Genomic DNA, 15,711 nt, shown 5'->3' on the forward strand with positions numbered 1-15,711 from the left:
TAGGAGGGTGCACCACCAGCATATGTCTATGGCACTGTTAAGTTTGATGCATTAGCTACATCTTCGTGTTTCTTTTTCTCTTCAGTTACGTTTAAGCTGTTCTCAGGACCCCAGTGGGATTTGTGAGAACAAAAGGGAATAAAAAAAGGAAAGGGAGAAACTAGCAACAGCAAAAAATATTCTAGAAGCAGTGTGGGGTGATAAAAAGACAACTATTCTAGTGTAGTAAAGGGGTAACCATAGGAAGTCAGTGAGATGGGGAACAAGGCCAGAGGTGACAGGCAAAGGTGGACAAGGGCTGAGTACAACATGCTGGAAGACAGAGCTAGACTGACAATGGCAAGTGTTGGACATGAGGTACATATGGTGGTTCATGATGACGTGAATTTGGAAAATTAAGTGAAACAAGAACTAACGTTTTTTTCTGTCATCCGTATTTGCAATCACCTTTTACAGACTGTCTGATAATAGTTACCCAGTTTCACTACATATTTGAAAATAAACTAGGGGGTTTTGTTTAGTCTGTAACATCATCATTATTCAACCTGTTACTTCAAGTCGTTTAATTTCATTCTTATCTGTTTTGACAGCTGAATCTTATCTTCCTGGTGATCACATTGTGCAAAATGGTGAAGCACTCAAACACTTTGAAACCAGACTCTAGCAGGTTGGAAAACATTAAGTAAGTGCTTTGTGTTCAAGTATGAGAACTATGATTATTTTCTGATTGCTGAACTGATTGAAAGCTACTCTCCATTAGGAGCACATGCCATTGTCTCCCAGCAACTGCAGATGTCAATTAGAAGCAAACAGAGCCAATCCTGCTTTCGTCACATTGTTGCTGTAATGTCACAAACGCCGGTCAAAATTAGATAATTTCAGCCTGGAAGTAGTGCCAAGAAACTGTTTCACGGAAATGCCACACCACTGTAGTAATTTCATTTGCATTTAAAATGCAGTTCAAAACTGATGTTCCTGTTTGCATGGCTGATATGATTATATTAAGTTTGTTTTGTTAAATGACTTTTTGATTTAGGGATTCTGAGCAGTTTCTACTTGTAATCCTGTTTTCCCAAAAGAATTGACTCTATTATTATTGTTAACTTGAAGATTATCTGCTGTTTTCATGCTAATTTAACAAATGTTTACTTTATCATGGTGCTGTACTGCAGTATCCCTTTTGCAAAGTAATATATCATTAACAAGGCTTTGGCAGCTCTTGCTTCTTTAGATAGTCTTTTGCTGCATTCTATATAGCTTTACGTTGTACTGAAGGTGTTTGTTACCAACATTGAAGGGTGCAACTTTCTAACGCTGAGGGTTGGATATGAAAGAGTCTTACAGATTTGCTTTGAATGTTGAAAATGGCGAAGGGAGATTTTCAGTCAGGCTAACATTGTGAACTAGATGTTCTAGATAGGTCAGTATCAGCTTCATTGCATGTTGCATGATGAGAGAGAGCGCTAATCTTTAGCATCTCTCTCTTTTCTTCCTTTTCCTCTTTCTGTCTTCTCATCCACACCAGTAATTACCGTGTTTGTGATGGCTACTATAATACGGACTTACCTGGGTAAGATAGAACCCTACATTAACAAATTTTTAGCATGACTTTTAACTTTACAAACTCGGTCAATATTGTGGATTTCCCTTAATTTTAATTAACTAGTTTTGAGATACCTGATTTGCTAAAGAATTTTTAAATATTATATGCCTTTATAATTTTAAATTGCTTGCCTCTGCATTTTGAATTCCTAATTTTGACTAATTTTTATAGACAATTAAAAATGCTCTTATTAATTTCTGTTTCAATTCTGTCTAATAATTTTGTTTCTCTTTTCTGCTTATAATGCTTTCTAGCTATGAAGATAATAAGCCATTTATCAAGTAAGATCATTAGTTAGATGTGGAATTCACTGACTAAATTCCCTTTCCCTTTCATTCTGTGCCGTTCTCTACAATTCCTTTCCCTTAACCTATTCATGATGGAATCTTTTTTTAGACTATTCTGTAGAGCAATATCCATATTTTTGTCACATTTCAGCAGGGTTTCTTCATGCGGAAGTTAGATCATCTAGCTTCAGTTTAGCTGAGTTTATCAGAGCATTAAAGATTTGGGCTCTAGGCTTTTAATCTGCTGTTTAACCTTTGTGCATTTGTGTTACATTATTTGGTGTCATATGGCAACACCACTGTTTAAAATCTATGGTGTGATTAGTGGCTAAGCCAGATTTATCAGTCTCTTTTCTAAAAGCAGATAAAGCAATGGAGTAGCTGGGAGTATACTTCTGCATTTCAAAATAGCTTTGACATCCTATGCAGTTCTTGAGAAAGAAAAAGGTCATATCTACTCTTGCTGTTTTCACTGGAGACTAAGAGTACTAAATGGAATTGTTCTTTCTTTAATAGATAAAAGGTTAAACCCAAGGAATTTTTACATTTGAATATGAACCTAGTAAAAGTCAACTGCAGGAACTGAAATGTTAATATTGGATTTAGTGACATGCATTCTCAGAAGTAATGTTACTAAAATTAATTTTCTTTTACAGATCCTGGGTCCTGGGTGCATTTGCTCTCCTGTGTCTCCTTGGCCTAACATGGTCATTTGGCCTGCTGTTTATCAATGAGGGGACTGTTGTGATGACATACCTCTTCACAGTATTTAATGCTTTCCAAGGAATGTTTATTTTCATCTTTCATTGTGCTCTTCAAAAGAAAGTAAGTTACTGAAAACACAGATGTGTGTTCCCTAACTCCTTAAAAATACCACATAAATTTCTTAAAAAATAGAGGAAAAAAAAGCAATGTCAAGAACTGGAGTATTTTGAAGTAGTTTGAGGAGGGCACTAGGATTCAAAAGCAGTTCTTGCTCTTTGTGCTCGTGGGAGTCATGTCACTGCTCTGTGGCCTGGGTGGGTTTAAAATGGATGCAGCACTTCCAGCCTGGGGTTGAAAAGTTTTGAGACTTTGGGAAGAAAATTACTGTGGAAAACGTACTGCTTAACATTGGTAATGTGGTATGTGTTAGTCTGGACTTACAGCCAAAAGTCTTTTATGTGTGCATGAAACAAATCCTGCCTCTGCTGCAGCACTGCAAACAAAGGATCATTTACAATATCAGCCCATCTCAGCCTGGAAACTCTCTCTCTTTCTCAGATCAAGGCAGAGGACCTCTCCTGAGATCCCATTAAGCTGCCACATAAAGCTACAGGTGATAGACAGGGATTGTACTATGAGTGCTTGTTCACTACAAAATTAAGTGAGATGTAAAATTAATTTTGTTATGAACTTTGACACACCTTAGAAGAAAGTAGTCATTAATGCTAGACAACTGCTAATGGGGAGAGTTTTCCAAAGATGCCAGCATAACTACTTTTCTTCAAGTATTTGCCTCCCCCAGCAATCCAACAGCTTCGTGTTCTTAACTGGAAAAACTGGAATTGCCTGGCAGGAGCCTTACCTCAGGAGTGGGATGTGCTAAATTAGTTCTGCTCCCCTTCGCCCGATGGGAGCAGAGGGCTCCAGCAGATCTGCTGGGAAGAGAGAAAGCTTGCAGGGAAGAGAGGAGCAAACAGGAGAGAAGGAAGTGAAAGGCACAGCTGTGTGCTCTTTGGGTTCCCCGCATCCCTTCACTTCCCGAGACTGAGGGTGGAGACTGCTTCCAAGGATGCCTTAGAGGTGCTTTAGTGAAGGACAAAAGAAAAAAGCTCGTAGCCTGTGTTAGAAAGCGTGGCAAGTGAAAGTAACAAGAATTGAGAGGTAAATGTTAAAAAGTCCCACCCAAAAAACCTTAACATAAAATGCAATACATCCTACGTTTGGAAATACCCAATTTGCAATATTTAGATTCTAAATATTTTTACCAGTTTTAGACTGGAGACCTAGCAATTATTAACTCCCATTATAATTAGCTCACCAGAGACATAATTAACAGATATTTATAAAATTGTTTGAGACCACTGGATAAAGCATTGCTGTGTTGCTGCTGCAAAAATCACATTCTTGTGTGTTCTCAACTATACCAGTTCTAACAGTATCAGCATCTCTAAATTCGGTGTAGACAATGGCATTCAGCCATCTTTTAGGAAAAGATCTGGTAGACAGAAAGAATTTTATCTGGATGAATGTGGCACTCCTCTCATTTTGGGAGAACAAAAGTATACTTAGAGAGGAGGTTGAGCCTAAGAAAAGAAGAGAGGGAAGAAAATGCAAATATTCTTAAAATGCAAATAATTTCTAGAATAGGGTTTCATACAGTGTTGCCCTTTCTACCACTTGTATTGGACTTGAAAATCCAAAACAGATTCCTTTTTTATTTTTTTTTACAGCTGTGCATTGTTTTTATATTAAGTGGAGTCAGCAAAAAGCGATATTAAAATACCAGTCAAGTGTGAAAAAGCATAACCTAGAGCAATAAGATTTATACCTGAAAGAATGTTAAAGCTGCCATTTAAGATTTTTAAGTTTCGATGCCTTTGACTGGATATCATTCTATACTCTGTCTGCATAGCTAATGTAGTCTTTTTATTCTGTTATTACTAGTTGGTCACTAAATTGAACAGAGAAATAGAATTGTGAAAGTGAAAACTATTATGTTTCCAGTTCTGACAAGATGATAGTGCTGTTGCTTCCATCAGTTTCCAACAAGCTATAATTTAGAAATAATGACAGTGGAATGCGCAGTACTGACAGATAATGTACATTCACTGCAATATAGGCATTAGGCAAAACCAGCCCTGGAGGGTGGTATTTGGGTAAAAATACAGTTTTGATTGCTATTGTCTCTACTATGTAGTGGCTTGGAGCATTTAATATCCATTACTGTTCAGCAATGTATTTTCTTAGGTGTTATACCATCTAGTGATGATATATATGGAGTTATGTTTTTCAGACTACAGAGTTAAAGATTATAATTCTGTGTCCATGCATTTCTGTTTTCATTCTTTCATGTGTCTTTTGTGCTGATACAGATAGAGGATCACTTGAAATATGTACCATATACTTTTATAAAAAAATGAGTTATTGTTGCTAGCTTGAAGTTAAGGCACTAACTATTCAAATTTTCTTCAACCTCATGGTTTATAGAAACATCACAGTATGTATTCCATGAGTAAAATTGTAATATTGAAAACAGCACATGGCGCATGTAAATCTGCACTATTAACTTTTTGCATTTTCCCCTCTCCTGTTTTTACATACACATAACTTTCTTTCCTATATATTCATAGGTCAAGCAGAATGTCCAGATTAGCTGAAATCCCACTTTTCCCAGAAACTTAGGAGTCTCATCGATGTAGAAGAGACACTTAGATTCCCAAGTACCTGGTGGAAGGCTTATGAATTTAGACTTACACATCTTTACAAATTTTATCCGCTGTGTCCTTTCACTAATGCTGTCAGGCTGCCGAGATGTGTATGCACTCTTCTGTTATCTGAAAATAGTAGTCAGTGTAGCAGTCGTGAATATGAGAGAATTGAACTGCTCTGTAAATTAATCCTGGTGACTTTCATGACAAATGTTCATACACATAAATTACAAAACTAAAGTTTCCAGTAGGTCACTGGAAACAGAAGGTGAATAAATGCAGGCCAAATACTGGAATCATTAATTAGTTTTGTTGCTCTGTCAGATAAAAATCTCATATACATAGGTACATTCAAATTTCTAGGTTCATCAAAGACAGTAATGAGGATTTTATTTTTTGGTCCTAAAAGTGAAAGATGCTTCATTTCCTAGCCTTTACGGTCCAAAATTTGACTCTGGAACACTGACAATGCCTCCATCAGCATAGCTGGCACTCTGCCCAAGGTGGGGGCAGTGGCATTTGTGAGCTTTGTACTATCCTGAAGCAGGTGTGACCATATGAACTAGCAACTGTTTGAGTTACACAGAGTAACTTTATAGGAAAATGCCTTTATAGTCATTGCAGGTTTTGCACACTTGCTCGGAAGGGCTAACACAATGGGCAGTACCAAGCAGTGCAAAGGCTAGTTTCCTCAGCCCTTCTTGCATGCTAGGATAGGACGATAGGCTTTCTGTGGTTTCTGCAGCAAAAGATAAAAAGGACTATTTTCAGCCAGCATGAATATTCAGGTAAACTTAACTATATTAATCTACGATATGAAGACAAAATAAAAATAATCTCATAAATAACTCAACAATGATTATTCAGGCACATCTAAATGAAGTGCATGTATACCTTGGAAATAACTTGTTCAGAAATCCTGGATAGCTGATAATGCTACTGCTGCATAGGGAAAAATACCCAGTTTGCTGATGGCCAGCAATTCAACAGACAAGGCTTAGCTGTTTGCTTGAAAAGTATGTGAGTAGTTTCAATGGAAGGTTCATGTGTTTTTGCCAGTGGAGATATTTAACACTGTCTTTTGTGCTAATTTTTTTTCCCCATAGGTACGTAAGGAATATGGTAAATGCTTCCGACATTCCTACTGTTGTGGTGGACTACCAACTGAGAGTCCCCACAGTTCAGTGAAGGCATCAACAACAAGAACTAGTGCTCGCTATTCCTCTGGCACTCAGGTAACAAAGATTTTGACAGCATCTTTTAATTAACTTTATTTATAAAAAGCCTACTGAGATGTGCTCCAATCAGAAGCACTAATTGTGTTCTCATTATTATCATTTAGATGGCAAATACATACTTCTGCATAGTAGAATTGATTTCTTTTAAAATATTTCCTTTTACTTTGGTCTAATGCAAACACCTTATTTTTCTTGTAATTAGGGGCTGGTTTATAGGAAGGTTTATACCCTCATGTTTCATCTAAATGAAATTTAATAAATTAGGGTTTTAATAACAAAAGGAGTTCCATTACGTGCTAGAAGAATGGCTTACTTTAGGCCAAAATAAACACAAATATTCCACATAATAGCATGTAAGTAGGAAAAAAATATTTTTGTAACTTACTGTGCTTCTGTCTCACTGCTTTATGTTAACAGAGTCGTATAAGGAGGATGTGGAATGACACTGTGAGAAAACAATCTGAATCGTCTTTTATCTCAGGTGACATCAACAGCACTTCAACACTTAATCAAGGTCAGTCACTGGGAACATTTCAGTTTTAGAAGCCTTAAATTTTATACAGATTCTATACCATTTAACACAGAAGAATTGAAAAGAATGTTTTGGAAAAAAAAATAATCTGGAACAAACGTTCTCTAAAAGCAGAGTTTTAAAGTCATACACTAGCACATTTTAAAACCATGTTCCCTTAACTGGCCCCCTGCTATAGAAGTTGAATTCCTCCATTCGTGGGAATGTATTTAAATAAGTTTCATCAATAATTTAAAGCAAGATTGTAATTTTAAATCTTCCCTAACCTTTATAGGTTAAATCTGAAACAGAAATATGAGTGCAGTAACATTTTAATGCGTATTTGACTATGATTTTTAGGTGCAGAAATTTTCCCAGTGAAATCTAATTGATATCATTTCTATGCAAAAGATGTCTGTAAAGCATTTATCTTTTCTGTTTCAAAGAGCATCGTATCTGTCACATGGGATAGAATCCAGATTTTCAGGCACAGAGAAGCCAAAACTCCAAATTTCTCAGCTCAAATAGACTTTGAAATCTGTAATGTCATTCTCATGTCCAGTTAGAAGACAAGGGTATTAACTGAGACAAAATGTCCCTTCCTTTCTCCCCTTCCCCCTGTGTTTTTTTAAGGCAGTTTGAGCTAGCAGTGGGGGGAAGACTACTCTGTGCAAGCCAAGTTCAAAGCCTGTTCTTCCACCCACATCCCTAGGAGAAGAACACCTAGCCCTGATCTCATTGCGACCGGTTCCTGCTCAACTCAGAAAGTTTTGAACAGAAAATTCACCACTGTGAGGGCTGCTGTAAAGCCCTCATAAACCACAACTAGCAATTTTTCCTCCTTTGTGTTTTTTTCAAGATTTGGTAGTAGGGACGTGTACTTAACTCACATTCATTTAAGAAGTAGAATATATGGTATTTTGCAAAAGAAAAGATTTCAGAAAACATGATTCTATTTTTGTTATTTGGCATATAGAAAGTGGGCAAGACCTGTTTGTCTCTCTGCTCCCCACATCTGAATCTTGTATGTTCCTCCGGCAAAATCAAAATTAAGTAACTTCTCCTAAGTAGAAAATGTGTATTTTTCATGCCCAAGAAAGAAGTACATTCCCTTCCAGTGTCTTACTAAAATCCCATAAATACACTGTAGATAAAAGTCTGGGATTTCACCCTTATTTGATGCCTCTGACTCCTGAGGTTTGTTCTAACCATGCTGCACCCCCAGTTAATTGAGAGTTGAACAGAGGTCTTGGAAGCTTTTCCCTGTTCCAGAGCTCTAGTCTCAAGTCCTGGAGATGTTCTGCCATGATTAGAAAAACTAATATAATCTTTATTCAATTATAACATTGTCACTATCTCAGTGATACCTACATATAAGGGTAGTTTAGTAATTAATGGCAAGTACCATTTTTCCTTTAAAATAAAAATAAAGCTTTTAAAGCTGGCAAAAAAATTTGGATTGAAAAAGAATTCTCTTAACTATAAATTGCAGATAATAATCTAACTGAAATTAAACCTAGTACACAAAAAAAAACCCAAGCAAAATATATTTCAGCTAGTATTTCTAGTAATAAGTACATTACAACTGAAAAAAGCTATGATAAAACCTTAGTTGTTCAATGATACAAACTTTCAAATAAGATTAGCATAATCAGGCAATAATTCTCTGAATCCTAGAATTCTGCTCATTTCTGCTACTAAGTATCTACAGTAGTACAAAAGCATTAATATTTGGAATACATATTCTCTTTTCCTTGCCAAATAAAAATATCCATACTATAAAAATATAGCTGGCTTTTTAGTTGTCCTTGAGTCTGTAATACACTCATCCTGGTACACTGCTGTGCAATGCAGTAGAAAAGAAAGTGGAATTTACCTTAATGAAATGTTTAAAGTAAGTTTTAAATCATAGCATTTTGGGGGGGTTTTTGGGGGGGAACGGGGGGGGCAGATCATTATTCCAACCCATTTTTCTTCTAGTAGATTGAAATCAGAGATTAATTGACTTTTTAATAATTTATCAAAATATGGTGATTTTTTTTCTAATTATTCTTAGAGATGTTTAAATGTTGTTGCATTAACATGTAAAATGGGTTTTAAAAAAATCTATTCAGGTAGTATTTTGCTTTATCTTACATTGTTTGTAAACTGGTTGTTTAAAGCAAACCTGTCATTCGAGGAATTCTTTTTTAAAACCTGGCAGATAGATTTGCAGCATGAATGTCCCGGGAGAAAATGTGAATGCTCTGATTTCTTAGAGCAAATATTTTGCTTTCCCCTCAGCATGCATACTTTTGCATATACTAAGATATGCTTCTTGCAGTTTGTCATCCACTGTCTGTTTGAAAACAGCAATTCCCTTCCACTATCTGTGTGTTTTTAATAAAGTGAATAACAGCTCTGATCCTGTCATAAGAGATTTTTCAATACCTTTCAATTCGAGAAACTCAGTTCTCTCAATTCTGGACAGAAGTGTTCCAAATATTCATTTTTAAAGTTATAGTAGCTTTATGTAGTACCTTGATCGCTACACATTTAATTGCTATTCTTGTGTAACAGTGATTTTGTATACATTAGTAAATGTCACTCTCACCAGATGTTTACTTTGGGGATTTGGACAGCACCTGTGAATTACTGGAATCTAACTGTATTTTCCTGCTCCCAATTCAAATACATAGCTCAAATACATTCAGAAATTTTCAGCTGAATTACATTTGACAAGTCCTACATGATTCATGATGAATAAAAAGTATTCTTTATTGAAACTGTCAGCCTAAAATTAAAGAACTGACATTTTTTTCTGTTTCTTTTGCTTTAGGAATGACTGGCAATTACCTACTAACAAACCCTCTTCTTCGACCACATGGCACTAACAACCCCTATAACACATTGCTCGCTGAAACAGTTGTATGTAATGCCCCTTCAGCTCCTGTGTTTAACTCACCAGGTGTGCTTATACTTCCTGAATAAAACCGCTTTTCTTGGCTCGCTCCAAATCCCTTCTTTTCCCTAGATAGAAACTCAAGTTGCAATACGCTAGCTGTACATTCTGAATTTCTGTCAGTTTGAGAAATACAGTATTGCCAATGTCAGCTTGTAAAACTGCACTATATTATAGTAATGCCTTTGCCATAACAGTATTTACCAATAATTATCCATGTTTTTAACACAGGTGGCATAAATCTTAATATACTATTACAGGACTGACACCACATGGTCTGAGAGCCCATCTTCAAGATATATATCACTTAGAGGTATCATGTCTATACAATGTAAGGTTGACTCTAAAGCTTGCTGAGAAAAACCTGCTTGTGGAACAGATCAGATACTAAAGCAGTGCAAGGCATCTTGACACCTTTGGATACCCCAGTGTAGAAAATTGTATCCAGCGTCAAACAGATCTAAACTATAGTATAGTGCAGCTTTATGGTAGATCATTTTCCTGTAGGAAAATCTTGAGATTAACAGTTAGAACAGTTTAGTTCTGTAGGAATAAAGGGTGTCATCACTTACTTAACTTTTTGTTGTTACATTCTCTGGTTGCTTTTTTTAACTGCGGTGCAATTCATCAGTAAATATCCAGCAGTTACTGTTTGATGAGTCATAAGATCACTTTAGTATAACTGGAATGATAAATCTTTGAAAAAGAGCTCATAAAACCTTGTTTCCAGTTTTTATTTCAAGATTCCTTTTTAACTGAACTGTAGTTTCTATTTTCATTCTCTTGTTTTCTTACTTTCCTTATGCTTTCCTCTAGCAACCTACAGAGAGACAAGTATGGGAGTAAAACTTAACTTTGCCTATCAAATGTAAATTTTTTCAGCATGATTTTTAATGGGCACAATTAAAACATAACTAGCGGTCATGAAGTAGACTCAGCGGGCAAGTGGTTCACAATTTGCAAATGAAATGTTTCCGCATTCAAAAAGTACTTGCATACTGCTTTTTGGGAAATAACATGAGGTCTGTAGCAAATCCTGTCGGTAACAGAAGTTATGCAATGCTGAAATCATTTGCTGTTTAAAACCAAAGCAATATCAAGCAGAAATGCTTAACAATTTACTTATATTTTTACATTCCCACAGCAATCTTGCTACAGGCTATGGAAAGATTTCAAATGAATTACCTGATCATGGGCAACAAAATTTGCCTCATCAAACACATTTGAATATATTCTAGCATGCTTAACTCTGCAGTATATCATAGAAAACTCATTTTGGATTATCAGATATATTTTGGTATCTGTTTAGCAGAATAAAAAAGAATTAAAATTATAGAATTAAATCACTTTCATGAGGGAAATGAATGCCAGCATGTGGTCCATGTGTTGTCTACTTTTATAAATGCCATATGTTCTGCACAGCTAAATCCATTGCAAGAAAAATCTTGGAACATATATGAAATTGCAAACTACAAAGTTGTTTAATCAAAGCTTAAAGAGACCTTTCAAACAGCCCTCATCACTGTTTAAATCAGTACACATGGAGAGGAGTTAACAATAACGCAACTACAAAATGATTTGCAAATTGCTCCGAATTTATTTGGAAATTATTACTCTGTTTTTTAAAGTTGAAGACAAAAATCTTTTCATGAGAAAATGCAATTACTTTTTAATTGAAAACAGTATTTCCAGAGAAGATTGAATTTTCTAGGATAAGCTGCAGCTTTAATTACGAAAAAAACTCACAACGGGAAAATGTATTATCTTTTCCAAAACAACTTTTTTCTTATACTCCTCCAAGCCTTGCATATAATGCAGCAGCTTCACAGTGGTCAGTCTCATTTCAGTAGTCACTCCATTCTTTCTTTACTTCCAGACATATCTGTAGATAAAGTGATTTTCTAGGAATGATCAAACCATCTGACTTTCCATGATTCAGACTGTTTAATTTCTTTCAAAGTTGGTTTTTTTTTTTTACTTTTTCCTTTGCTTGGGAAGCACTGTGCTGTCATAGTTTACATGTCTTTGTGTCTATAGGAAAACCTTTTCTTTATGGTGTTACCAAAAAAAAAAAAGCCAAAACCAAAAACATAAAGACCTGAATCATCATAAGACTTCATTTTTTTTCCCCCCTTAAACTTCTTTTCATGTTTCCAGCAGACTTACCCAATCTGTCATTCCTCCAGCAGCTATTAGATATCAGCCATGGCTGATTTCCTCTTCCCATTCCACAACTAATATTTATTCTTTGATTTAATTTGTGTGACCCATACTTACAGAAATTCCTAACATTTCTGCATTTGACTTCCATGCCCATGGTAACTGTGGGCCTAACTCTTAATTAACTATTCTGGTTCATTCAGCGCTGTCACTGTGACTGATGCAGACTGCAGGCAAACTTTGACCTTTAGAAGCCTGGGGCCATTGTTGGCAGACAGAATATTAGTGCGAAAAAATTACATTAAGTGGGAAAAGAAAAGCTGTTATTGCTTAGTAATCTGATTTGCTGAACCCTTGCTCTGACTAAGTTGCTGAGAAGCTCAGTAATTCTTCATCATGTTACAATAAATCATTTTACTTTCTTTTATATATCAGCTACTCTTAGGCCAGATAGCCTGAGCAGACAGACATGATGTGAGTTGTCCAAAGTGAGTCATTCCACCTGCTGTCTATCGTGTTGTTGGATGGTGCTTGCGGGCCCTGGTCCCTGTAGTGTGAAAGATGGCTGTCCTTGTTTAACATAAATTCTTTGTATTTATCCATTTTTTTCATTCTTTTCTTTACTTCATCTCAAAAAAAAAAAAAAAGGAAAAAATGTTAGAAATGTTGTTAAAATAGTTGCTTGCCGGTTATGTGGGTTTATGTTGTACATTTACCTTCAGTTATGTCTGTGATCTAATTCCTTTTTAATTTAGTGTCGTTTAGGACAAATTCTGTTAATTTTCTTTTTCTAAATCATGGTGGTGTACTTCAAAACATAGATGTTTCTAAATGAATTGCTTTGCATTACATATGCAAGGGCATGGAGTGAACAGTTCCTTGTGGAAGAGTCACAGAATTGACACTAAATTAAGAAATTAAAATGCCACTATTCCCCACAGAAAATAAAAGTTACTATTTTTAAAATGCATCTTTCCTATAAGGTGTGCAACTGTTTACATTTGGGAATGTTCAATAACCTAACTTCTCTCAAGTCTTACTTCCAAGTACAACTTTGTCCTGAACTACATTAAAGAATTTTGTTAAAAAAAAATACTAAGTGACAAGAAGCACATCAGGCAATAACCAGAGCTGTCCTTTTCCATTTCAGGACATTCACTGAACAATGCCAGGGATACAAGTGCCATGGATACTCTACCGCTAAATGGTAATTTCAACAACAGCTACTCATTGCGCAATGGAGACTATAACGACAGCGTGCAAGTTGTAGACTGTGGACTAAGCCTGAATGATACTGCTTTTGAGAAAATGATCATTTCAGAATTAGTGCACAACAACCTGCGGGGCAGCAGCAAGAACCACAACCTGGAGCGCACACTACCAGCCAAAGCTGTGATCGGCGGGAGCAGTAGCGAAGATGATGCCATCGTGGCAGATGCCTCATCTTTGATGCACAGTGACACCCCCGGGCTGGAGCTCCACCACAAAGAGCTTGAGGCCCCACTCATTCCTCAGCGGACTCACTCCCTTCTGTACCAGCCCCAGAAGAAAGTGAAGACTGAGGGAACCGACAGCTATGTCTCACAGCTGACGGCCGAGGCTGACGACCACCTCCAGTCCCCCAACAGAGACTCTCTTTACACGAGCATGCCCAATCTCAGAGACTCTCCATATCCAGAGAGCAGCCCCGATGTTGAAGAAGATCTCTCTCCCTCCAGGAGGAGTGAAAATGAGGACATTTACTACAAGAGCATGCCAAACCTAGGAGCTGGCCATCAGCTTCAGATGTACTATCAAATCAGCAGGGGTAATAGCGACGGCTATATAATTCCCATTAACAAGGAAGGATGTATTCCAGAAGGGGATGTTAGAGAAGGACAAATGCAACTAGTGACAAGCCTTTAATAGTGTAGCAAAGAAGTATTAAAGGCCACGTACAAGTATTAAAAAGACTTAATTGGCCCCATGCAGGCTCCCTCATATCTGCTTGAAGAGACAATTCTGTTGACCCTGTGGTTCTCCAGTAACGGGGATGACTGGACCTCGCAGTTCTGTGAATTTTTATAAAACAAAAACTTTGTATATACACAGAGTATACTAAAATGAATTATTTGTTACAAAGAAAAGAAATACCAACAAGGTATTTTAAGATATCTTCTGCTGCTGAATTTAACAAAATTGTGAAAAAAAGAGAAATAAACACTTTCCAGCCATTTTACTGCAGCAGTTTGTGAACTAAATTTGTAAATATGGCTGCACCAGTTTTTTTTTCTAGGCCTACATTGTATTATATACAAGGCGTAGGCTCTAAAATCCTGTGGGACAAATTTACTGTACCTTACTATTCCTGACAAGACTTGCAAAAGCAGGAGAGATATTCTGCATCAGTTTGCAGTTCACTGCAAATCTTTTCCATTAGGGCAAAGATTGAATACATGTCTAACCACTAGCAATCAAGCCACAGGCCTTATTTCATATATTTCCTCAACTGTACAATGAACCGTTCTCATGAAAAAATGGCTAAAGAAATTATATTTTGTTCTATTGCTAGGGTAAAATAAATACATTTGTGACCAACTGAAATATAATTGTCATTAAAAAATAATTTTAAAGAGTTTGAAGAAAATATTGTGAAAAGCTCTTGGTTGCACATACATTATAAGCTGTTTTTCTCACACTCTGTTCATAGTACCGTAGTATGTTTAAAATGCAAGTTCTACCCATTTTCACTTATTTTTTCACTGTAAACAGTGTTCTGCTTTGGCAGGTTAGTTTTTATTCTTACGTTTTGAATTTTTATTGCCAAAAATATAATTTGGGGAGAAAATTGTTTTAGAAGCCAATTATGCCAAGCCTTGCACAAATTTGGTATAGCTAACAAAGATTGTAACTCAATTCCCTGTTCATTCTTTAATCAGGGTTGGGTGGTAAGGGGTAAGGGGACACTGGACACTTCTCACAAGCTTTCTCGTGAATAAAAGGTGCCTGTCCTTTAAAAAAATAAATAAAACATAACTATTACTCTTCCATATTCCTTCTGCCTATATTTAGTAATTAATTTATTTTATTATAAAAATCTAATGAAATGTAAATTGTTTCAACAAAATTCTGCTTTTTTCATCCCTTTGTGTAAACCTGTTAATAAGCCCATCACTAATATCCAGTGTAAAGTTTAACACCTGTTTGAGAGTAAATAAATGTGAATTTTTTTCCAAATAGGTAAAATGTGCATTATTATGTACGAAGCATAATTGGCATCAGCAGTCCTTCAGCCCAGCTGTATCCTGCTTAGAATGGCTTCTTTACATTTCATGATTTAAGTGTCAAGAATGCAATAGAAACTGCCTGTATAGCTCTACAGAAGAGAGGTCATCCATACTATTCATTACTCTAGTCACAATTGAATAGGATTAAACTCAGACATAGCAAGGTCATTAGGAAAATGTACTGTAATTTCATATATTTACATAACTTTTAAGTAGGCATCTGTACTGAAATTAAAAATAAGGTGGTAAACACCACAATCATATTCTTGGCAACAGTAATTAGTAGTTAATT

At 36.1% G+C, this 15,711-nt stretch overlaps 1 protein-coding gene across 1 annotated transcript in view; it reads left to right on the forward strand.

The window, feature by feature from the left end:
• The window catches only part of LPHN2 (latrophilin 2), a 75,334-nt gene extending 59,965 nt beyond the window's left edge, over positions 1-15,369 (forward strand). Inside the window, exons 17-22 of the mRNA XM_009709098.1 lie at positions 591-682; positions 2,547-2,715; positions 6,410-6,538; positions 6,959-7,055; positions 9,871-9,999; positions 13,304-15,369. Of these exons, the coding sequence (XP_009707400.1) occupies positions 591-682; positions 2,547-2,715; positions 6,410-6,538; positions 6,959-7,055; positions 9,871-9,999; positions 13,304-14,058 (1,371 nt within the window). The 3' untranslated portion in view covers positions 14,059-15,369. The remainder of the gene's footprint in view (positions 1-590; positions 683-2,546; positions 2,716-6,409; positions 6,539-6,958; positions 7,056-9,870; positions 10,000-13,303) is intronic.
• The last annotated feature ends 342 nt before the right edge of the window (positions 15,370-15,711 follow it).

This window comes from Cariama cristata, unplaced genomic scaffold (genome assembly GCF_000690535.1).
Source record: "Cariama cristata isolate BGI_N322 unplaced genomic scaffold, ASM69053v1 scaffold20111, whole genome shotgun sequence".
NCBI lineage: Eukaryota > Metazoa > Chordata > Aves > Cariamiformes > Cariamidae > Cariama > Cariama cristata.